The sequence below is a fragment of the Labrus bergylta genome, chromosome 6, assembly GCF_963930695.1.
Source record: "Labrus bergylta chromosome 6, fLabBer1.1, whole genome shotgun sequence".
In the NCBI taxonomy this organism is placed as follows: Eukaryota; Metazoa; Chordata; class Actinopteri; order Labriformes; family Labridae; genus Labrus; species Labrus bergylta.
In genome coordinates, this window is record NC_089200.1 from 1,509,521 (window position 1) to 1,535,134 (window position 25,614).

At 43.7% G+C, this 25,614-nt stretch overlaps 1 protein-coding gene and 1 long non-coding RNA gene across 2 annotated transcripts in view; one reads left to right on the forward strand and one right to left on the reverse strand.

The window, feature by feature from the left end:
* Positions 1–25,614, reverse strand: part of ghrhrb (growth hormone releasing hormone receptor b) — a 30,498-nt gene continuing 4,884 nt past the window's right edge. The window contains exons 2-13 of the mRNA XM_020658718.3: positions 23,589–23,697; positions 14,259–14,366; positions 10,213–10,313; positions 8,419–8,516; positions 7,740–7,872; positions 5,186–5,339; positions 5,018–5,078; positions 4,703–4,772; positions 3,651–3,742; positions 2,865–2,994; positions 2,658–2,699; positions 1–1,403 (exon numbers count right to left, since the gene is read on the reverse strand). Coding sequence (XP_020514374.1) covers positions 1,209–1,403; positions 2,658–2,699; positions 2,865–2,994; positions 3,651–3,742; positions 4,703–4,772; positions 5,018–5,078; positions 5,186–5,339; positions 7,740–7,872; positions 8,419–8,516; positions 10,213–10,313; positions 14,259–14,366; positions 23,589–23,697 — 1,293 coding nt within the window. The 3' untranslated portion in view covers positions 1–1,208. The remainder of the gene's footprint in view (positions 1,404–2,657; positions 2,700–2,864; positions 2,995–3,650; positions 3,743–4,702; positions 4,773–5,017; positions 5,079–5,185; positions 5,340–7,739; positions 7,873–8,418; positions 8,517–10,212; positions 10,314–14,258; positions 14,367–23,588; positions 23,698–25,614) is intronic.
* Positions 5,352–7,422, forward strand: LOC114921828 (uncharacterized). The gene is made up of 2 exons (XR_010666593.1): positions 5,352–6,828; positions 7,198–7,422. It is a non-coding gene; the product is annotated as an uncharacterized lncRNA (long non-coding RNA).

Consider the following 25,614-nt stretch of genomic DNA (forward strand, 5'->3'; position numbering starts at 1 on the left):
TGGGATTTGTGACTGAGAAGTTCACTTTTTATTATTTGATGCTGTGACGCCATGATTGACAGCTCTGTTGATGAATGAGGCTCCTGTAGCGCTGCGAGCATCGGATTATCAGAGAAGAGGAGGAACGCTGAGAGGAAACATGACGAACACAAGAGTCATTGAACATTTTCAAACTGACTTCCTGCTGAGAACTTTACCATCCTTTCAATTTTTTTTATCAGTAGCTGTTTTCACACATGCACTCCTTAAATATCTAGATGATTTCAGGAGGACTGCTCCGGATATTCTCCTGACCTGGCTGTTCAAATATGCTCCTCACAGCGGGAGACTATCCCTTTCAGACAGGAGGGGCGGCAGAGGCAAGCTGTGACGTCAAAAAACAACAACGAGGAAGTGGCAGGCAAAAAAAACAAAGTCTAATATACGATACTAAAATGAGAATATTTCCCTTTACGTCAATACTGTGTGTAGCTCAACAGAAACACAAAATCAACAAAAAGAGTCGAGCAGCAGTCGGACACTCGGACTTATATACACAGGATCTGTCAGGAGAAACTCCAGGTGGAGTCAGAGGGAAAAATTCAGCTGTTCCTGGAAATATCAGGATTTTCTCTGGAGTTTTCTGCAAGTGTGAAAGCCCCCCCCCCCCCAAAAAAAAAGTTATATGCATGTTTTGTGGCACTATTAATAGCCGAACATGTAAATATATTTGCAAAAGTTATTACAACATTTTTAGCAACAACAACACAGCAGCTGAGAATAAAACCCAGGAGCACGATGAATAATAATCACAGGTTTTGATAGTTATCTGTCTCAAAAACAAAAGTTTTTTTTACGCCTCATTCATTGTGTACTTGTTGTGTTATTAGTGCTTTTTTGTGAGGGGAGGGGTGAGTTAGTGGCTGCAGGTCCCAGAGCAAAAAATGTTGCCTATGAAAGGAGCCTTGACCTCTCTGACCAAAAGCCCGTAAGGTGACAAATAATGAATATCAAGGGGAAACTTAGATGTTTGGATGATGGTGAATAAAAAGACGTTTAAGTAAACACAGGGTCGACCTGACAGCCCACGCAGGATTCTGAAAACCCTTCACAACAAACAGAGTCAAGAGGAGCTACCTCCAACATTCAACATCAGACTCTGAGTTCAGTCACTTTCTCAGGATGTGGTGTGATCCTGGACATGAAGCCCAGCGTGGTTAAAGTCTTCCTCATACACTGGACACGTTGTTGCGCGTGAGGGCGTGCGTCTCCGATGGCGGCAGGTCTTTGGGGCTGGATTTATCCAGGACAGATATCTGAGTGACCGTGCTGCTTTCAGTGAAGAGGGTACGCCGTCGTTTACTGTAGCTCAGGTAGCTCTGAGTCTGCCACTTCCAAATCCTCTTCTTCAGCTCCGCCTGCACCTGAAAGAAACATGATGCAACATTTTAACTCAAGGAGTTAAATCCCTTATAATGTTGGAGCCAAAAGCTTTTTTTTAACCTGCCAAGAGGACATATTACCCCCCTCCTCCACCTTTTCAAACAGTCCTCCTCCTCCACCTTTTCAAACAGTCCCCTCCTCCACCTTTTCAAACAGTCCCCTCCTCCACCTTTTCAAACAGTCCTCCTCCTCCACCTTTTCAAACAGTCCTCCTCCACCTTTTCAAACAGTCCCCTCCTCCACCTTTTCAAACAGTCCTCCTCCTCCACCTTTTCAAACAGTCCTCCTCCACCTTTTCAAACAGTCCCCTCCTCCACCTTTTCAAACAGTCCTCCTCCACCTTTTCAAACAGTCCTCCTCCTCCACCTTTTCAAACAGTCCCCTCCTCCACCTTTTCAAACAGTCCTCCTCCTCCACCTTTTCAAACAGTCCTCCTCCACCTTTTCAAACAGTCCCCTCTTCCACCTTTTCAAACAGTCCTCCTCCTCCACCTTTTCAAACAGTCCCCTCCTCCACCTTTTCAAACAGTCCCCCTCCTCCACCTTTTCAAACAGTCCCCTCCTCCACCTTTTCAAACAGTCCCCCTCCTCCACCTTTTCAAACAGTCCCCTCCTCCACCTTTTCAAACAGTCCCCCTCCTCCACCTTTTCAAACAGTCCCCTCCTCCACCTTTTCAAACAGTCCCCCTCCTCCACCTTTTCAAACAGTCCCCTCCTCCACCTTTTCAAACAGTCCCCTGTGGTCTAAATGAAACATCTGTGCTGTGCTTTGGTCAAAATATAACATGAATCAAGCACCAGAGGAGGTTTGTGACCCTGTAGAAACCAGCTCTCTCAGAACGCTCCGTTTTGGTGTGTGTGTCTCTTTAAATGAAATGATAACTGATAACATGATATGTTCACAAACACTGTACAAGTGGATTTTTAATAATATGTCAGACGGTCTAAGCTAGTGACACGCCCCCTGCACACAATATGAAGATTTTTTTTATTGATATTTATGGTCTTGGTCTTCACTCGGTCTCAATCCCTAAATGTCTCGGCCTTGGTCTTGGTTAGTGTGCTCTTGACTTTGGACAACATTAGGTTTGCTTTCAAAGAGTCACTACACGTTAAGTTCACTCTGCTGTCAAGACGTTTGAACTGGAAATGAAATAAACTGCACAAAAAGAATGATTGAAGAAAAATAATCACAATTACATCAAAATAAAATACTAAATACTGATGTTTACTTACCTCACCATTCAGGAAACAGTAGAGCAGGGCCACAACAAATCCCTTCAGAGCAGAAACATGTTCAGTATTAAATAGTAGTCATATAGAATACATCCTTTTTAACTTGTCTGTGTGTGTTTCCAATAGATCTGTGTGTTCTTGTTATAAGACAGGTTGATGATCACAAAGGTTCACCTTCTCTAACTTTGTGCCCGTGTTGTGTATTACCTGAAAGGATCCCAAACCAAGCTCTATAAAGAGCCGAGCCTCTGCGCCCGTGTTCTCGGGCAGGAAAGCAAACACCATGTAGTGCATCCCGAACAGAGGGATGAGGAGCAGAGTGGATTTAGCCAGCCGCCTGCACACACACACACACACACACACACACACACACACACACACACACACACACACACACACACACACACACACACACACACACACACACACACACACACACACACACACACACACACACACACACTGATGAGAATGGTGAGAAACAAACCCATGAGGGAGACATATAAGGTGCGTCTGCAGCTCATCTTCTTAAAGGCCTTACATGTGATTTTTTTGATCCAGCAGATGTCGCTCTTGAGCTCCAGCATGAAACCAAAACAACTGCCGCTGCATTGTTGTGTTAGCATGCTAATGCTAGCGATCTTTATTATGCTGGTATCTTCACACTGCATGTAAATTTACCTGAAATGAGCGTGATCTAAAAACACAGTTAAGCAGTGAGTACAGTATGTTATTCTTCTTTTCTCTAGTCCCTCAATTAAACAACTTTTATACACGAGGGGAGGAGTCAGCCGGCCGTCCTGGCGATGTAAACAAACTGAAGATAGGACTCTGAAAACTCTGAAAACATCACAGACAGTGGGACTCGGGTGTTACACCCATTGTAGACAGTCATGACTCACAGAGTTATTTTCAGAGGCGATACTTGATTTCTACATTTAAGTGTGAAAGATCACATATGAAGTCTTTAAGCCTCATTCATTCTCTGCTCACTTGAAGTGACTCGTGTCGTTGCCGCCGACACCAGGAGACGTCAACTTCTGGACCAGAATGCGGATCACGTTGATGAAGATGATGAAGTTCACCTGCAAGAAACAAACACACAAAAAAAAGTCACAAGGAGGCTGATCTCAGACTAACATGTGAGCAGCAGAGTGTAAATCCTTCCCTCTGAAGCTTGTCACTTTTCAACATGTTGCTTGTAGCTTGATATTTAATTTTTTGAGGCATGCTTTAAACAGTTATCACTGAATAACTCAAGTTTGTTTCAACCTCCATCTCTAAGAAACGACACCAAACAAAACGAAACGCCTGGCAGGAAACATGGAGTTCACTGACAGCTAAAGTTAGCTGCCAAAGACAACGAGTAGTTTCCTCTCTGCGATGCAGGAAATGAAGGAACTCTTCTTCACTTGTTGTTGTTAAATGTAAAATAAAGGACAAAAAAAAACAGGCCTGCTCCATCACTCAGGACTCTTATAATCCCTCAACTGTCTCCCAGTGTGACAGCTCTGTATCACAGACTGTTAATATTAATGTTTGAGGCCTGAGTGACGTCCCCCGTCTGTTCCTGCAGGGGGCGCTGGAGTCCCATCGATGGCGGTCTCCATGCTGGAAATGCTGTCTCAGTCTAACTTTCAGTCAACCTAACGACAGGCTGAGAGCTGGAGCTGAGGCGGGTTTTAAACCTCCTGACAAACCGTTACACCGCGCCCACCTGTCAATCAGGTCAGCTACACGCCTTATTGTGAATAACTCTTATCCTTCATCAAATCAAAACTGATGAGTCATCAAAACATTCACCCCCCGTACAGTGTGTGTCCATCCAGACATGAGCTAATCACACCTATTTGGTTTTTTGAACCAGGCTGTAAACATGTTCATCTCTGCTGTAAAAACAGGCTTTTTAGAATGGGTGTGTATGTGACTTCCTGTGCTTCTGCAGCCAGCCTCTAGTGGACACTCCAGGAACTGCAGGAGTTTGCAACTTCAGCATCGGCTTCATTATTCAACACAGGAGGTTTAACCTCTCGCTCTGCACTCACCAGAAGTGACGCTGTTATCGGAGCCTTTATGATCCACCAGACGAAGGCCACGTCTGTGTCGTCCCAGCACCTGAGACACACAGCAGATGTCGTTTAGAAAGACGAGGCGATCACAGGAGGTGTAATAATGAACACGTCACCGTAGAACGCACGACTCACTGTCCCCGAGCAGAAGGCTGTCATAGAGGAAAACCTCGAGGGGAAAGAGTCTAAATCTAACCCCGAGATTAACTCTGAGGATTCTGCAAAAACAACCATGCAGACTTCATATCTGTACAGATTTACACTCATCATGCAATCACTCCAGCAGCTCACCCCGTGTTATCGTAGAAGTTTCGAGTGAGGATCCACACTGTTATGATTGTCGTTGGGAGACCTGGGGGGGGGGGGGGGGGGGGTCACAAAGAGACCGGATCAGTATCACAAGTCCAAGCAGAGTGCTCTACAAATAGAAAAGGAGGCCGTGCATGTTGACAGGCTAACCCCAGCCGATGAGTATGTACCACCAGAAGTATTTCTTCTGGAAGACAAAGGTGAGAGCGAGCAGCGTCTGCAGGTACATCCCCTCCACCAGCAGCCAGAAGTAGTTTGCCAGGATGCTGAACTGGAAGAAGACCACTGCCGATTTACAGGACGCCTGTGAGGGGAGAGAACCACATGCCAACAGTTATGCATAACGTTGTGAGATTACAGAAGAATCCTCCTCTGGGATGTTTTCATTGGATTTTGGATCATTAATAAATAATCTCTGTGTTAAACACACGTTTCTGAAGCGTAGGCGTTTTGTTCAGCAGGATAATCTTCACAGATGAACGCCATCTTTATGATGTTTGAAGCGTTAATGCGGCCGACAGAAGTAAAAAGCTAACGTTATGCTACAAGCTAACTACACCACGGTGGGATGATTGTGACGTCACTAGCGTTATGCTTCAGACGATCTCCGATAAACTAATCCACGTAGTTTAATAAATAGTTTACTAACATAATCTTCACCTTAACCTAAAGATTAAACCTACAGGAGACATCTCCGACTAGTGAGAGAGTTCCCGCCCTCTGTGTCCGGCGTGATGACCTTTAATGTCCCCGACAACCACTGTAGTCACATTTAGCCGCTTGTTAGCAACCGCCTTTTTAAAGACGAGTAAAAACTTCAAACTTCACAAGTGGAGGTATTACCTAACGTAGTTTATGAGCTCTAACAAAACACCAACATCTCTTCAGCTTGTGTTAACCACAGACCTTATTTCAGGAGTCTAACCACAAACACATTCAAAATCCACGTTGACTTTTAGACGTTAGACCCCATGGCGCTCAAATGCTACTTCCTGGTTTTAGGACTCATTCCTGTGGCGCTCTATTCTGCTTCACGTTACTTTGGTGATTTTACAACAAATGTCTTCCTGCCTAAAAACCCGACAGCACTGGATGTCAGTACGCTGCTGCAGCGTGCTTGAGGAAGCTCAAGCTAACGTTAACTAGCAGTAATGAAAAACAGCTGGGCGCCATTAATTACAGAGCAACACACAGCACGGACTGTTCAGAACCAATCAGAACGACTTAGAAGCAATTTATGAGAAGACAAAGTGTTGTTTAAGATGACGACATAATAGCAGATGTGCGACCATGACAGGTTTTGAATGTTGGTTTTGGCGGGCAGCTGCTCGCCCCTCTTTTCAGGACTGCACACCATCACTGAATCTTTTATTGGTAAGTGTTAAAATGAATAAATGGACTCAAGACACGATGCTTCCTCTTTCAGCGTCATGCAGAATGAGGCATTGCGGCCTCAGCAGGCATAACTAATCAATCAAATGCATTATCTCTTGATAGACATTACAGGTAGATCACAGGTTCATAACTCTTGGCAGACACATCTGTATATTTCAAAGTGTTTTAAACAAAAAACTTGTTTTTAAAGTGTTTTAAATCCTTCAGACTGAATCTGTTTTTAACACTGTCTTGTATCTTTTACACATTTTGAACCTTAAATTAACTTCTACAATTGTTTTAGTCTTTAAGCCTCATTCATTCTCTGCTCACTTGAAGTGACTCGTGTCGTTGCCGCCGACGCCAGGAGACGTCAACTTCTGGACCAGAATGCGGATCACATAGATGAAGGTGATGAAGTCGGCGACAAAACCATGTTGCTGCTTCTAATGGTTTATGTCTTCTTACCCCTTTAATATCATATATTTTTGTTTTCTTGATTGCATATGTCATTATGTGCATCTACCTCTGATGATTTTGTGTGGGTGCTGTGGCTTTGCGGGAGGGATACGTGGGCAGATGGGTGTTTGAGAGCCTTTATGTTTATGTATTTTGTGCTCGACTGTCTGCATCACACTGAACTGTTGTGTTTTTGTTTTTGTGTTGGACCCCCCCTCGAAAACAAGATGGTTCATCTCAAGGGGCAATCCATCAAATAAACAGAATTTCTCACTTTTTAAGATAAACACACTGGAGCGCTCTCTCATCGTCTTCTCTCTCTCTTACAGTCGTTCTCCACCTAACAAGTCTCGGTGCTGATTCCGGTCCCTCGTGGTCGGCTTGTGAGAGGCACTCACCTCCTTATCAGCCGGGAAACAGGAAGAGGAGCCCTCGTCTTAATCCTCAGAGAGCGTCTCCTTCTGCATTTTTACCTCCGCTCTCTGAGATAATAAGCTCCTCTCAATCTGAGATGTTCATGTAATACAAAACATAATGTACTTTTCTCAACCTGAGCTACGGACTGGATTATTTCCTCACCTTGTTGTCCTCTATTTCACCGCGTTAAGTCCTTGTTTTCTTGTTCCTTTCTGCTTATTTTCATACTTTCATTTTTTTTTTTTAGCGAATCTTAAAGAACAAAACTCACCAAACATCAAACCTTTAATTCACTCCTCGTTGCATTTTGCAGCATGTTTCCTTTTTCTTAGACGTCTTTATAAACTTTCTTTCCATTACATGTGGTATTTCCCTTCAGTAAAGGACGCGCGTCCTTCATAGGTAAACACACACACACACACTTCTGTAGCTGTAGTCGAGGGTTAGTACTCACACTGGACATGAAGCAATGGTCGAGGTCTTCATCAGAAAAAAGGACGCCATCTTTGATGAAGACAGCGCTCGCTCTCAGGATGAAGGAGAAGAACAGGTTGATGTGGATGTAGTTCCTGGTGCAGTGAAACTTCCTGTACAGCAAAAAATGTTTTTTGTGGATACGTTTAGTTTATAAAGTTAGAGAAATAACAAACAAGTTCTCCAAATGTTTAATGAGTTAATGCTTTTACAAATTACTATTGAAAACATCTACCAGTTTCATGGTTTAATGACATGAAGGCACAAACAGGATATGGTTTGCTACATTGCACCTTTTGTACATTTTGTGTTTTTTATTTTTTAAATATACAATTTTTAAATCCTATTTTATATATTGTAATATCTTCTTATTCTGTATTATTTAAGTTGCTGTTAGTTCTGCTTTATGTCCTTGTTAAGTGTTTAGCACCAACACACCAAGTCAGATTCCTTGTATGTGTAAATGTACTTGGCAATAAACCCAGATTCTGATTCTCATTCTGAAAATGGAATTCAGGATGGGTTCGGCTTTCTTAATCCAATAATGCCCCAACTTTCTTATTTTCAATGCTCAGAGGTACTGCAACCACTAGAGGGCACTGTCCCTTGATAATATTTTCCCGGCGACTTGGACGGAAAGCCCTCAAAACTAAAATTACCTGAAAACAGTGAAGACAAAAATAGCCGATATAAGCGAGATGAGGGAGGTGGCGTAGCCGGCTGTGTACAACTGTTTGAAGTTGGAGAAGTATGTCGTCTGAAAACAAAAAAAATATCCATTCAGAGAAGTATTAGCAGGTTTATATTAGCATTAAACTTCTCACTATATCATGTGATAATGAGTGACAAAAAAATGAAGTCAGTCAGGAGCTGCTGCATCTTAATGGACTGAATTCACATCATGTTGATTATTTGAACAATATCTAGAGCTGGATTTTTTCATTTTTATTTAAAATTCATGAACAAATGGATATCACGTCAATGTCGAGCTACATTCCTGCACATCTGCACTCTGCAAGACTTAGATTAAATCAAATCATTGATATATAGAGAGTAACTTTCACTCCTTCTTTGGTTTACTGACTGTTTCTGATTATGTTGCTTTGCTGCGACTCAAGTCTCGTGCAGTCTTTGCATAACATTTGTTGTCTTGCATCTCTTGCCCTACATCCAAAAAACAGACAATGACACTTGACAATACTTTTCACACTGCAATTTGACACCCTGGACACTTTACATTTCACTGCACATCTGTATGAGCACATGACAAAGAAAAATCTTGAATCTTGAATATTGAATCTTTTTAAGGTATAAGCTCTTGAACTATTGCTTCAGATTTGGCAACATAAAGAAGCTGAAGAGAGCACCGTCCCGTCCCGTGTGAACTTAGAGCCGGAAACAACAACCCAGAGGGAGTTTGACTTCACTCTTACCTTAACATAACTCACAGGTATTTTTAGATTGAATATATGATATCTGCTATATTAATGTTTCAAATGCTGCATAACCTTTAAGGCTGCAGAACGATGCAGCAGGATAGATGTGTCCAAACACGATTTGCAATTCATAGAATTCAAAGTTAGAAATCTGACCACATCCTGCAGGACCTTCAGCACAGAGTCTGAAGTGTCTGCTGAGTCCGACTCGACGTGCTCGACCCTTTAGTGCCTTGTTCTCCTCAACGAGCGAGCGAGTACTCACATTCTGCTTCTAAATTTCATATTGCAGAGCAGTGGCTCTTTGTGCTGGCTGCTAAATGCCACATCCTCCACATGTGCTCGAGTGTTTGATATGCTGTTCACTTGTGCACTCGTTCAAAGAATTTCAAAGATTCTCTCGTCTCTGTATGAACATAAAACCGTCCATCTCGACCTCTTCTCACTGACTCTCTGCACAACTCCAACATCGCATCACTTCCTCTTTCAGAGTCAATATTTAGTCGACAGCAAGAGGTCACCGCTCGGGGAAACGCAGGATATTTATAGAATTTAATAAATGTCCAGCGCTGGAAGGGTTCATGCTGATCTCTCAGAGTAAGAGAGAAGTGTCAATCATTTTTTTGTACCGCCCCGCTTGCTTTTAATAGCATCTGTCACAAAGCCGTACTTAACCATAGCAGGTGAAATTATGGGCTGTCGCTGCCAGGCTAGCAATTAAAGTTCATCAGTGACAAGAAGGCATCAGAGGGGAAGGCGTGTATGACACTCATCTTCAGCAGAGCAACAAGGACTGTCTGGTGAGTCCTCAAATATCCACCAGTAAGAGAAGATGGAAAGGCCGACATCCTGAGGTGAACGCTTAAACACGACCAGCAGACAAACGAGAGGTCGATATGAGAAGGGAAGGCAGGAAATAGCCAAACAATTAAAAGTGAAAGTACTTGAAGAATACTCCAGCCAAAAACAAGAAAAAAACTGAACTGAAAACTGTGAGTTCAAAAAAAAAACACCCACCTCGGGTTCTGTCACTTCGTACTCTGTGAACTCGCAGGCGTCCTCATAGGACGGGTAGAGCTCGGTCCAGCCGTCCTCAGTGCAGTTCCTGTAGACGAAACCTTAAAAGAGAAGAAAGATAAATATCTGTAAGTGGAAAGAAGGAGAAGAGAGGATGACAGTAAACCAGAGGAAGCTTGTACATCAAGACGATGTGTGAATACAAAAAAACAAAAAGAAATTCTTTATCCATACTCATTTTGCTCTCACTGATTCCACTCTAACACGCATGAGGCAGTGCAGTATGAAGAGTGCAAAGTGAGATGTCAGTGGTGTTTGAGGGAATTGAATGTGACACAGAGATACGGGACATGTTTAAGTGTGGTTAAAATGAATATTCCTGAAGTGTCAAAATGTCAAATATTCTAAAGTAAGATGCACTAACGCTACAAGAAGCTTTTCCTCGGTCAGTCCTGGCATGAGGAAAACCTGGAGAACCAGTCTCTCTCGCTCGAGCCAGTAAAAATTAGAGCGGGGTTCAGATGAAACAAGGACGTGATATGTAGCAATTTTATTTATATTCATTGTTGTTTGGATGTGTGTGAGATATGATTGTCAAAGCTAAGGTTGGGGTCTAAACTAATGTCAAGATTTCTGGCCTGCTCGCTGTATTTCATGGACATGGATTTGAGGTGAAGATGGTAACTTTCAGGTAAGGGGCTTTATAGATGTATTGATGCCAGTGAATATTGTGTCTTTCAGTAAGAATGAGAAAGGCAGTATATTTTTGGTATGAAAATAAACGACTCTGACATAGGGTTAAGTTACTAAAAGATCTTTTATCTGTTTTTTTCTGCAGTTTGATCCCAGAGAAGAACAAAAAATTTGTTTGCTCACTTTCCTGAAGGCTTCAGGTAACACTGACAAGGCCCGGTCAACTGAAGGCTGTAAACGATGAATTTAAATGAATTTTCATCCATTTTCTCCCACCATGGCCTGCAGGGAGGATGATGGCGCTCTACAGTACTGCCGCCATGACGCACACACAAGGTCATCCGGTGTTCGGTGAGAATGTGCGTTCACGAGAGGGAGGATAAAAAAAAGTTCTTCGGTGATTTCACGCTGTGTGGAATCTGCTCGACTGGGCAGAGTGTGGAGGTTTTGAGTCGTGGGTGGTTTGAGCGATATCCAGCTGCATTAGCCTCAGAATAAGGTGGCGTGCAGAGCCTGCAGCGCCGCAGCGTCGGCGGGTGAACGGCTGGATGTGAAAGGAGGGTTGAAGGCCGAGGCTCCGGGGAGGACGCTGGTTCAGCTTTAACGAGCAGCTCCAATTCCTTCCCCATGCTCATGGGCTATCGGCGGTGAACTCTTTGATTTTCCAATTCAATATTTTCTCTGCTCGCCGCCTCCCGTTGGAGAGGCTCCATCTAACCGCTCAGCTTCAGCACTTGACTTCTCAGAGCGTCTGTGGAGGAGGAAAACCCAGCGAGGTCCAGGGACCCACTGACACAAAGTTATGAGGTCATTAACAAGAACCCCCCCCCCCCCCCCCGATCCGTCGACACAAAGTATGAGCTCAACTTTCTCTACAAGGAGCTGATCTGTGTTCCTCTTCTCGTCTTTCAATCTTGCTGCTGGAAATCAGTCGAGTGCATCATCTGAAGCTGATCAGCCCACATAGTGAACATGCTCTGAGCTGCTCTCTGTGAGAATCATATATCACCTCCTTGTTACATCTAAACCATGGAAAACTGCTTTTAGTGTTAGTGCTGCATGAACTCCTGGAATATTTTACAACAGGACCCCTTATGGACACTTTAGGAATATTATTTTTAACCGCTCAATACCTAACTGTAACTGTTTGATCTGATTTTAATTGCTGATTTATCACTGTAGTAATTTCAAGCTTTTAAATCATTTTAGTGTATATATTTTATTGCTATTTTATTGATTGTATTTTCTGTAGTAGCTTTAGCATGCTGTGTTGTTCTCTAACATTCAGAAATGATCAACGCTACAAGTTGAATTCACCCTTTTTGAAGGCCCGACATTCAGAGCTGAGACTTTGGAGGGTAATATCAAATCCCCCAGGAACCTCATTCAGACCCTGGTCCCAAAGGTTTCTAGTCCCAGGGGAGGGAGACAGCAGAGGTAAAGCTGCTATTGATTACTAAGAGGAGTTAACATTTGTGTCCAACTAAAATGTTTTCCCAGTTACATCGTAGAGAGAAATGTTTTCTCTTTCCAGAATCACTGCTGTCGGGATAGATGATTGTGGATACACACCTTTCTATAAACACTCCACAGATTGCCTATTTTACAGATAAAAAAGACCAGCGTTTGGTTTAGTTATTGGGAGAAATGGAAGAAGCATTTGTGCACAAGAAATTACTTTTTTTCCTCCTGTGAAAATAATATAATGTTTGATCAAACTGACAGAAGAGAAAACATAACGTCATTCCTCATAGCACACACAAACAAAGCTGCAATTTAAGCTAATCTAATTCATCTTATTATTCTAGAGACCTGAATTTATCCATATAGGGAGTATATGTTTTTTAATATCTGGAGTTCTTCAGGAGTTTTCTGCAAGTGTGAAAGTGAAAAGATAACACAGCTCCTCAGAGAGATGTAAATATAACCTGCATGGTCACTGCGCTGAGCTGGAGGCTGGAAGATGGATAAACTGAGTTTAGTCTGCCTGTTCTGTTTAAGTTTTTTTTTGGCTTCTGATTTTTTTTTTTTTTAAATGAGAAAAATAAACCGTGTTGTACAATCATCGTGGCCTTTAAAACAGAACACCAACAGAAAACATCAATGGAGGAGAAACAGCAGAGGTGGATAAAGAGACGGACTGCGGGCAGAGTTAGTAATCATCTCTCCATGACATGACCATCTCTGCTGCCTCAACTTTCCATTTAAGAAAAAGAAAATGTACAAAACTAAACATGTACAATGCTTACAGAATGTAACAGAGTGTCCCCGAGGAGCAACTTGGTTTCCAACAGCTGTCCACAACAGCTACACATCATCATCATCGCAATAAATAAAAGACGTGCAGTAAATACGTGAATATAGAATATTATAAATAATTCCTGCCGATGTCACCATGGAAGATGTGCACTGAGATATGGGACAGAATGTTTGCCATGGCAACAAGGTCTACAGTTTGTTTGAAGGTAAAAATGGTGCTGGGGCGCCGGTAGCCTAGTGGTCAGTGTACGGAAGCTCTGGGCCTATGAGTGGGCAGCCTGGGCTCAAATTCGACCTGTGGCTGCTTTCCTCCATGTTATTCCCCACCCTCTCTCTCTCTCAGATTGCTGATTCTATCTCCTGTCTGGTCTCTAAATAAAAGCATTAAAAGCCCAAAAATAAACCTTAAAAAATTTAATATTATTCATATGTGACTTTCTGATTTTCTGATCCTGTATTTTGTTCGATGATTACATGCAGTGTTTTATGTCTGTAAGCCTGTCTCGGCTAGACCACTTTTGATCCAGTAGATGTCGCCCTTGAGCTCCAGCATGAAACCAAAACAAACTTCTGTTTGGCCACACCTCCTCCATACTGAAGCCTCCGCTCTCCTCCAGAGACACACCTCCAACCCCCCTCCAAATGAGCGGAGGGGGGTTGGAGTGAAGCGTAAGCGGTGGACAAAATAGTCTTTGGCTCAAGCTCATGTAAACTGACACAGAATGAGCGTGATCTAAAAACTCTTACTAACATCCAAATAATCAGTGAGTATGTTCTTCTTCTTCTCTCTAGTTCTTGACTAAAACAGCTTTTATACACAAGGGGAGGAGCCGGCCGTCCCGTCCATGTAAACACGGCTCTGACAACAACACAGCCAGCAGGACTCGAGCTTCTCCCTCATTGTAGACAGTCAGGACTCAGAGACACATTTACACAGGACAGACTTTATGATTTATTTATGTGGAACATGTTGCACTTTCTTCCATTACCTTGAATATTGCCTTAGAACTATAAACATAAAATGAATAGTGCTTTAGAGAGTCGGGCACCACAGAGTGTGGGGAACTGTGATTAGCTTCTCAGAGGTGACTTACCTTTATTATTAGCAAACAGCTGGGAGACGTTGGAGCACAAGACGCTGACCACCTGACCGACCTCGGCACGAGACCAACAACGAATATCATCCCACAGCGTCGGACAACCTGAGACAGAAACACATTTATGAGTAATGAGCTCAGGGTGCAGGATTCACAAATAAGAAGGGATAATTGGAAAAGTGTACTAAAAGCAAGCGCAGTAAGTCAACCCAGACTTCCCTCTCCCCAGCAACGTTTTCCAGCTCCTCCTCCCGGGGGGGTTCCCAGGCCAGACGGGATATATAATCCCTCCAGTGAGCTCTGGGTCTACCCCTGGGGTCTCCTCCCAGTTGGGCATGCCCAGAAAACCTCCAAAGGGAAGCGCCCAGGAAGCATCCCAATCAGATGCCCAAACCACCTCAACTGTCTCCTCTCGATGTGAAGGAGTAGCAGCTCCCTCTGAAAGTCTGAGCTCCTCACCCTCTCTCTAAGTCTGACACCAGACCCCCTCCAGAGGAAACTGATTTAGGTCACTACCAAAGCTCCTGACCATCAGGTGAGGGTTGGAGCGAAGATTGGCTGGTGAATCGAGAGCTTTGCAGATCCCTCTTCACTTCAACGGTTGGACGCTGAGCCAATCCGCCTGTCAGTCATATCTTACCGACAATCAAGACCCTGAGATACTTAAAACTACTTCACTTGGGGCAAGGAGTCACTCCCCAACCTGAGGGAGCAATCCACAGTTTCCACATCCATGCACGCTATGACTCTGACTCCCTGAAAGAACATTACATAATGCAACATGCAAGAAAAATAAAATGTAATCTGGCAAGGATGCATACAAGCAAACATGTTTTTAAGATCGCACTAAAACAATTTGATGTGCACTTGCCACCAAATCTTCCTCAGTTAAAAGATCATAAAAAAGTATAAAGAAAAGTACGCCATGAGAAGGCAATTTGAGGAGAAGACTTTTCATCCAATCCTGACTACAGACGGAAAGCTCGACTTTTCTTTCCCTCTCTCTCTTCCTGCAGAGTGTTTAAAATTCTGCCAGCGAGCGACTTGTTCGACCTTGAAACACCTTCTGATGCCACAGAAATGCAAATGCCAGGCGCAGATTCCCAAAGCTATTCAGGGACATTTTGATGTGTAGTGAAACTGACTCATCCGATGTCATTTTTAAAAGGGGTTTCCCCCACACTGGGTTCAAAACCAAGAAGTGGGGGGGTGACAGGCTCAGCCCCTCCCGTTTGCCCTCACACGTCTGACTAGCTGTCTTTCAGCCTCTGTTGCTTTGTCGCTCTGAACACAAGGGGGGGAGGAGGGAGGAAGAGGGAGCAGTAATGAGGAGCTGCCACCACAATGTCTCATACATCAAAGCCGCTCGGCCCCGGTGTCAATTAAAAGAGTAGCGCGTGGAGACGCGGCAGCACTCATTCATAATAAAACACAGCTTCTGGCTGCTGCTCCAGGTTCTCCTGCCAAAGCGATGTGATGAGGCAAACATCTCGACGGATAAATGTGACTTTGAACTCTCCTTTCTGGAACATTTTCGACTGTACACTGAGGACTAGCTGCCGCCGCTGACATGTTAATCTGCTGCATCGAGTGAAACTGCGAGTCGTCATATGTGTCTCTAATAATGCTGAAGCCACTCTGTGTTGATTATCAGACTGCAGAAGTATAAAAGGACACCGCTCCTTTCTTTGAACGACAGTGTGTGTGAAAGGATCGCAGCAGGTGTCAGCAGTACGCTCCTTCATTAAGGTGCTAATTAAAGTGAAGCGGCTGACACTCTGACAGGACGATGCAGACGCTGAACAGACTGCTGCTTTCCTCGTTCTGCAGGAATGGACGGATCTCTTTTTAGTCCAGTTAGCAGAAAGCATCCCGAGCACAAAGCCTTGTTTCTCTTCCTACTTTCTTAAATCTTCCTCTCAGGGGTCTCAGTTATCTCGTTGTTATCAGCGGCCTGTGTGGCGACCGTTATGTAACGTTCTTTATCAGTGTTGAAGGCTCACATATGCATGAACATGCCTGTAAATGTCTTCCTTAAATGGCAGTGGTTGGGCGGTGCCCTATTGTCTGCTATTGACGGGGCGCCACTGCATGTAGCAAAGTGGCTTGTTAGCGCAGAGGTAAAGCATTGGGAATTGAGTCTAATATAGCATACGAATACTGCGACGTTGTTTGGCTATCAGTAACCTGCAAACGACCCCGTCTGTATAGCCGTATAGCCTTGCTTTCGGGTCTACACACTCCGGCCGGTCACTCCACGCGGAATGGCATCTCCTGTGGCTAATGTACCTCACACAACCCCCCTAAAAAAAACTATCCCTTTAAGAAATAACCATGACAAAGAGCAAACACATGAAGCCTCATCAGAGCTGCGGAGAGGACGGATGACTTTACTCTCTCGGACGTTCACAGGACAGCCGCCTTCAAACTCCACTTATTAGATCATCTCTCTTTGGCAGGTAAACAAAGTCAAACCCCGAGCTGTACGTCCTGAAACTTCTGTCCTGTTTTTAAAAAGATTCACCCCTCTGACATTAATGTGACTTATAGTCGACATCAAGAAGACGTTATGAGGTGAGTTTGTCATTTCTGAGGGGCAGCCGGGATGTGAGACGGAGAATTAGATTCACCAAGCCTCCATCTTGTATTTCATATCTTTGTGTTTTTTTATTCCTCCTCTGGCCTGACCTCTCACACTTCACTCTCAGGTTTTTGTTCATGGTTCAATAAAGGATTTGTCATTCTGTGTGTCATGTGCAGTGCTGCTGCTGCTGTAATATCGTTTGAAATATTACAGCGGAGAAAGCTCCACAGGGACGTCTGCTTCAATATCTGTCCTCTAATAAACAAGTTAACGTGATAAGAGAGAAGCAGAGGTGGACGGAGGAGATGTGTCAGAGGGGAGAGATTCAAACAGAGATATGGACCTGTGTGGTTAAACACAGATTATGGAAACATAACATTTGTTTTATGTTTCAATCTTTTATCTCAGCTCCCCTCCGCTCTGTAAAGCCAACTTTCAGTCTCTAGACCAAATACTTAAAACACAACGTTTACTGCATGTTCAATCTTTTCCACCTCTTCCTGTAACTTTTATTTCAGGCCTCGGTTCATCTGCTGTTCTTCATGTTTTTCAGTTTTCAACCTGTTCGTTCTGAATCCAAAACAAATCCATGAATTTGTTTTTTTTTCCTTCACTAATTTGGCACTAATAAAACGAAGGTCAGCTCATAGCTAGCTTTAAAGGCAGGGTTGGTAATTTTCCATTGGAGGTTTCCCTGGCAAGGCCAACAGGTGAGGAGACCGAGGTGGACTCAGATTTCACTGGAGGGATTCTATATCCTGCTGGCCTGGAAACGCCTTGGATTAACCCAGAAGAACCCAGGAACGTTGCTGGGGAGAAGGAAGTCTGGGTTGACTTACTGCCACCGCGACCGACCTCATATTAGCAGAAGAAAATGGACTGATGGAAATATGAAACCTGTATGTAAGTGGTCCCTAACTCAAATTATGTAGATGCTGGAGGTGAAGATGTTTTTATTTGAAACTCTCCGTTATCACGTAGCTGGAGTTCTGTCTCATGCATGGACGGCTCGTTCTGAAGAACTGGATATACCACAAACTTTTTTTCTTTGAAAACTAGAACAAGGGAGCCGTCAAATTTAACCCCTCAAAAAATAAATCAGATGTCAGTCTGTCTTCAAACTGTCAGCCCGTCAGTTCAACTTGAACTTCAGGTGTAGACGGAGACGGTCTGGTGTCAGGTGTTGTTCTAAACCTGCAGGCTGCTTCTGAAATATTAAAGACGCTGACAACTTTCAAGTGAGTTTCAAGTGAGTAGGTGCCACATCAACACAACTTTCAGATGTAGGAACAGCTGGTTTGGTGTTTTTATACAAGAGAATGTTCTTTTCTTCATTTTGTTCTGGCTTTTCTTATAAAACTTAAAGGTCACATGTTATTTTAAAATCCACTTCTCCATGTTTCTCTAACTCTAACATGTGTCTCTAGTCCGTCTACAAACCCCCCAATGATGAGAAAAGTCCATCCTCTCCATCTTCTGCCTACTCCACTTTTCAGAAAATGTGTGCTCAAACAGGCCGTTTGGAGATTTTCCCTTCATGACATCACAAAGGGCAGTAGCCCCTCCCCCAGGTGGGTGACACTCCCACAGCTAGGTGTTTGTTCTGCCCTCTGAGTCTGCCTTCTCACTGTAAACAATAGGACACGGAGCGAGAAAGACCGGAGTACACCCGAGCCCTTCCAGAGAGGGAAGACGCTTAGCAGACGCTTTTATCCAAAGCGACGTAACTCAGAGAGTAAGAACAACACAAGCAATGATCTAGAGAGGAGGAAACAACGTCAGGAAGTGCAAACAAATAGCTTTAAGTCTGATCAGATACACAGGAAGTGACCAGAGGCAAAGCACAACATCGACAGCTGTTCTTAAAGAGTTCTAATCTGCATCAAAAACATCCTAAATATCATCATCTTCAATATCGTTAAGGTTGTAGGTGTTCAAAAAGCTGGGTCTTTAGCTTTTTCTTAAAGGTGCAAAGAGACTCTGCGGATCAAATGGAGTTTGGAAGTTCCTTCCTCTACCAAATGCGACAGATGAGAAGAGTCTGGTTCAGTGATACTCAACCCGAGGCTCTCGGGCCATGTGTGGCTCATTTGGGACTAGTTGTGGCTCATTTGGGTCTTGGAAAAAAAAAGTAATTATTTAAAAAAGGGAAACATTGTCAGCAGAAATGATTCTTTGAAAGTCATTGTCACTGTGTTTCCCAAATAATATTTTAGGTATTAGTATTTTGATTGTGGCCAATATGGCTCTTAAGTCTAAGAAGGCTGAGTACCGCTCGTCTTTTAGAGACTTAGGACCCTGTAGTGAAGGTTGGATCAGAAGGAGGAGGAGACGTTTTTGTCGCTGTTTTGTAAGCGAGCGGCAGAGTTAAAACTAAATGTGATGCGAGCAGTAACTGGGAGCCAGTGGAGGGAGATGAACAGCGGAGTGACATGTGCTCCTTTTGGGGAGGTTGAAGACGAGTGGCACTGCTGCGTTTTGAGGATTGATTAGTGGATGCAGCAAGACCCGATTTAATGGGCGTTGGCAGAAAAAGTTTAAGAACCAATTGTTTAAGGAGAATTAACTTATTTCATTCAAATACAGATTGTCTTCACCCGCACACGTACCAGACGGCCAGAGGTTGCACAACGTCAAATTCACCCTCACCTTCCCCCCTCTGGTATTTCATCTGGGTAATTAGTTGTGAAACTTGACAGATGTGAGTGAGGACGTGGAGACGAAGAGGGTCACTGTGTGTAATGATGTGTGGAAATGCCAACAGTGAAACAAACACTCAGACTGTTACTCACTGTGAGTCTAATTACCAGTCTCTCCCTTAGAAAAGGACCAGACTGTTAACCCTCTCACTCTGTTTACTGACTCTCTGTTTCCCTCCCTGTCCCCGCTCCTCCTCTGACGGGGTTTCCTGTGAGGCTGCAGGTGTGAAGCTAATTAACCCGAAGAAGACCAGACTCTCCTTAAAGAGGGCACAGGTGGACAAGTCAAGAATGAGAAACATCCATGAAGTGGTGCTGCTCTTCTAAACTACTTTTTTTATTCATCACAGTCAAATAAAAACCACTGTGAATATAATACAGTTATCCATTAGCAGCCTCTTCCTCTTGAGCGGCCTTTGAAAGTCTTTTGTAACATCGCCATTAGGAAATTTCCCCATCACTCTTCTATCAACCGCGTCGCCCATTCTGCCCGAGCTTCGTTAAGTCACATCTGATGGATGCTTTCACTCACTGATGAATCATAGCGCATTAGTCTGAAAGGGTTTGCAGGTGAATCGTGTCCTTGCATGAACCTGTTTGCGTTCATATTGAAACTAAAAACGTTGTCTTTTTGTGCATCGAACGACAGCAGAGTTTTTGTGTGGTTATCAGATGATGACACGGCCACTTTCACAAAAAAATCTTGAATACACTTACAGACCACACAGAAGCAAAAATAAAAGCATCAGATCTAAGGATTGAAAAGCAGCGATACAAATGTTTTCTGAAGCCCCTCTCGTATTGGACCCCCGAGGTCAGTGTTTGCTGCAGCACATTTGCACAGGAAAAAGCAAAGCCTGTGACTTACTTTACCTGCTGACGTTTCTGACTAAAAACGTTGAGGCGCTGCATGTTTATCGCCTTGTCTCTGGGGGAAGCATCACACTTTACAGCGTACAGCCTGTCAGACATTCATTAGAAGAAGAAGACGTTCCACAGACGGTACTTCAACTTCCACAAAGAACCAAACAACAAGCACTCAAAACACCTGGCAGGAACATGATTCACTCTTTGACATCTGGATCTTTTAATGGATTTTTTTGTTTGCTCCTTCTCCGATGGAGTCCCAGCGAGATGAACCAGCTGAACGATGTCCAAAGTCTTCATGTTGCAATGTCCAGCTGCACAGCCTCCATTATTCTCCAGAGGGAAAATGGGCTGCGGAAACCTTCTTAAAAACAAACTTGCTATCATTAATAGCTGTGATACCGATTCTGAAGGGATTACTTTAAGCAGGAATTGTTTTGCCTTTATTTGACAGGACAGTCGTTACAGTAGGGAATTGGGAGAAAGCAGGGGAATGACATGCAGGAAAGGAGCCACAGGTTGAACCTGAGCCGCCCACATTAAGGCCCTCTGCCCTCTGTACATGGGGCGAGACCTAACCAGCACAGCAGTCCGTCTGCGGCCCCTGGAGTTTTTACTTTACAACTTACAGACATGGTCGATTCACGCTGGTTTAAAAACACAAATGTCCTCCCCAATTATTAGAAATGACTACAGGTCCCCAGGTAAAACTAATCCCATTGTGGATAGCGTTTCAGGTAAAGAAATGGTAGATGATGAATATTGCAGATGGGAGAATCATAGTTTGGCAGGCTCTGACAGAAAACTAAATAGCTTTTATTCTTAACTGTGGAACAGAAATCAGAGGAGGCTGAGAGTCTCAGGTGGGGTGTTTGCTCATAAGGGGAGTGTACAAACGCAGTCAACGCTCCAGTCTGAGTCATTAGTGAAGAGGTCAAAGGCGAGTCCTGGACTTGAGTACCGCATTCGACTGTGAAGTGGGAAAAACAAGATTGAATGCGCCTTGTCACTATAAATCAATGAATCAATCAACCTTCATTTATACTGGAGGAGGGATGTTAAGGGACAACCTTCAATGACATCAGGTGAATTATAAAAGCTCCTTCAAACCTCGCCTTGCATTAAAGCACACAGACGACCGGATGTTTCCGGCGTCTGGAGATTGCAGCTTTTTAATCAAAATCATCAAGAGCGTACATCGGCCTCTCCGATGACCATCCTTTATTTGGCAGAGCAGCCAAAAAAACAATCAAGCTGCCTAATCAGGTGAGGAGAAGTCTGGATTGAAGCGGCTGATTGGTCAACCCGGCCTGGCCTTGTTTTCATCAGTGCAGCTCAGGTAGAAGGTAGAGCAGATTCATCCATTATCCTCCCTCCACCAGCTCAGGAGAAACAAACTCAGCCACCGGAACAGCTCGTCCCTCAACAGGCCAGAGCTCCACTCTCCATCTCAGGTGCTGTCTTTAAAGCTGTGTAGACAACAGCCGATATGTGAATTCTCTTTCCGTAGGAGAGTTATGTGACTGGGGTCATTCCAGGCAGGTAAAGCTCTGCTCTCTCTCTCCTCGCTCCATCTGAAAGCATTGATGAAAGCTACAGACTCCGAGGGGATCGTCTGTGCATGACACATCTGGTGTCACTCAGAATTAATTGCACCGTTTTTTTCCACCTTTCTTGTGATCATGCGAAGCAAAGACGGGACAATTAGCTGTTCAGGCAGCGAGTACGAGTCGCTTCAATCCCCAGACTGAACCCCGGCAGAGGCATTCAGCCGCTTCATTTCTCCAGTCAGCCTCGACCAAACTGGTCCTGTTTGTCTCCCTGCTGGCTTAAGCATCTCCCAGCACTGCGTCATGAAATCAATCAGATTTTATTTGTATAGATTCGGCAAAGGTAAGCAATCTCATTGGGTTAGTGGCAGAGCTGAGGGCGCTGAAGTTATTGGACAGGCTGGCGGGGAATCATCATCCCCGACCGTAGTCTTGACGACCGGGTAAAACCGACCTGAAGAAGAGAATATGTTTACCGACTTGCTAATGTTTCCAAGTAGCAGCACATACAGCAACAGAACGGCAGCTTTCTCATGCAGTGGTCTCCACGGCAACGATAAACATTCTGTCTGTCATGGCGGCTCTACAGTATCTATGTTGGCCATCAAGGCGAGACATGGGCTGTTACAACTAAAAATAAAAAATATATTTTTCTGGCTTTGATAACTGTTGGAAATATTTGAGGTAACTCAAAAAAAAAAAAGGTTTAATCAGTTTTGAATTCATTTAGATTTTTTAATGTAAACATTGCCGTACAATTTTGTACATCTGAAGTAATGACTAAAAATGTGACTTTTTATTGAATGTTCCAGATGTTGTTGACTAAAACTAGACCAAAGCTTTAATGAGTATAAATGACATCAATTTTGGTCTGAAGATGAAGACTGAATCCAAAAAGAGAACGGCAACAACGGGCTTCATTTGGTCTCCAACATGTGGTCTCTGGGTTGGATGAAATCATTACGGGAGGATTATCTGAGGAGCTGAAGTGTTTGTAAGCCAGATGTCCGGGGTTGTTATCCTCTAATGAGAAACCTCGGTACAGTAATCAATTCCCTGGACAAAAGATCTCTCAGAGCTTTGTCGATTTTTTTTTTTCCTTCCGGCTCCTGACATTAACTGTCGATAGCTTCAACACCTCTCAGTCCTCTTAAACGCCCTCTGAAGACGGCGAGGAGGAGAGGGAGGTAAAAGTGACCCTTCAGCCAATAACCATTATGATGTGCACGGTCTAAAGATGGACAATCATTGACAAAGAATAATGACTTTAATGGCATCTTCTTCATCATCTTGAAAAGCGATGAGAAAAAGAGTGTCATGGAGACAGGACGGACGTGCAAGCGCTTTTTTTTCTCAGCGCACAAACACTCCTGAGCACACAGCCAACGCTTTTCTTCCCAGAAAAAAACGCTAGGTGGACACATGGCCAAAGGTCGTTACCTGCTTTTTGTAACGTTTCTCGAGATGACATTTGGCGCTATACAAATAAAGATGATTGAAATCTCGGGTTGCACTTGAGATGGCCAATAAGATTTCAAGGGGGGCCCATGACACTCCTCTGGGAACACCCGTGGTCCCCACTGTGCGACGCACACACACACACACACGCGCACACACACGCACACACCTGTCCTGGTGGAGCGGTTCTTCTCCTCCCCTCGGAGGATCTGGTTGCACTCTTCTTGGGCCTTCATGTGCTGAACCACCAGAGCGCAGTCTGGGTGGATGGCGTCCGTCTGTTAATGGAAAATAAATATCAAATTAACCCTGATAGGATAATCTCATAAAAAAGGTATAGACCGTGCTCTTTGTAATATTGTTTACAAAAAATATTTTTTCTTTGAGACAAACAAAGAAACAATAACAACAGCAAAGACTAAAACAGATGTAGCGCTACAAGTCCTGGAATGAAAAGAACTCTTTAGAAGAAAAGTTAAAAACGTCTTCATTCATCTGGGGTTTTTTTTTCAAAGTGAAAAAATGCTAAAAGCATGAACAACTTAATTTAGAAAAACCAGCAGAGTTCCAACAAACCAAAGTGGCACACATAACTCTGCTGTGGGTGTTAAAAACAGGGCGACCCTGCAGGTACCTGAAGGTGCTCACTTAGCTTCTTGTTAGCGTTTATTGTCCATGCTTGTTGCATTTTCACCGTGCAATATATAACCAAAAGTCAAATTTATTTTTCAGAAAGAGTGCCTTGATTTTTCTCTCGCCTTGAATTTATGTGTTCCCAACCACACAGCAGATAAATTACTTTAAAGGCTTTATATGCTAATTCTTTGATCCAGCAGATGTCGCCCTTGAGCACCAGCATGAAACCAAAACAACTCGAGCTGCATTGTTGTGTTAGCATGCTAATGCTAGTGATCTTTACTATGCTGGTATCTTCAGGTTTGAATCTGACACCCCCCCCCCCCTCACTCTCTCCTCTCTACATGTCCTGTCTCTCTCTTCAGCTGAATTCTTCTTTAACACATCGTTTCACAAACACCTCGGAAAAAAAACAGATGTTTGCTTTTCCTCCCGCAGTGATGATGAACCTCTGCGCAGTGTTGCACCTGACAGCTGAAACATGAGAACTCAACGACCTCCTCTTAAATCCCTGACATCTGTCAAGGCTTCCCATCATGCCGTCTGAACAACATAGAAAGGATGTTGACAAAAATCAATCAATGTTTAGTTCAGTTTGTCTCATTAATTGTCACCATAATGCACAAATTTCCCCCACGGGGGATCAATAAAGTTTATCTTTATCTTAATCTTTATTAAGACTTTTTGACTCCTCATGTTTATCTTTATGCTTTTTTTAAATTCTTGCTAACATTTATTTGTGTTGAATCAAATTCAGAGAAACCCAGATGTTGACTCGTCCCCAGCAGTGAACAACCTCTGTAGGGTGTCTAAATCCCCTGACATCTCATCAGGCCGTCTGAACAACATAGAAAATTTGCAGCTGGACCTGAAATAATCCAAAAGTGTGGATTCCCCCGCAGCTTCTCTGCCCTGCAGTCAAATTAATTATCTGTGCTCTGAAGTCACTCCGTCTATTTATTAGCCGTCAGGTGAGAAAAAAGTCCCAATAATTGCCTCGGATGTGTCTAATTGATTTTCATGGTGAGGGAATTGGATTAGAAATGTGTGAGAAGACCGGCCATGTGGGACAGATGGAGACACGGCAGGTGAGCGTGACCTTTGACCTCATCGTCTCTTGGCGAGCAGGACGAGCATGGCAGGAGGCGCTCGCTGCGATTGGACGGGAACACCTCCCCGGCCTGTTTCAGGACATGTTGCCCCCGCAGCTGTCGAGATGTTGTTTTTTCAGTCCGTGTGTGTGTGCGTGTGTGTTTCTTCTTCATGTAACAGCTCGTTGAGAGTATAAATAATAAGATCTTTTTGTTATTGTTGGAGTCTCTAATCTGAGAAGCACACTCTGGAGACGGACCTCGCTCGCCATGGAAACACAATGATTGACTAGAGTGACAGCGGGGCGCACAGAGAATGTGGAGGGAGGTTGGGGTGGGATATATAGGAGGAATTATTTTCTTTGCCCCCCTCATTTGCCATTATTCTTCACTTATTTTTATACTTCCTGTGTTGTGGTAATCCAGGGCCCCTTTGCCCCTTGTGCCCCTTTTGTCTGCTGTTTTCAT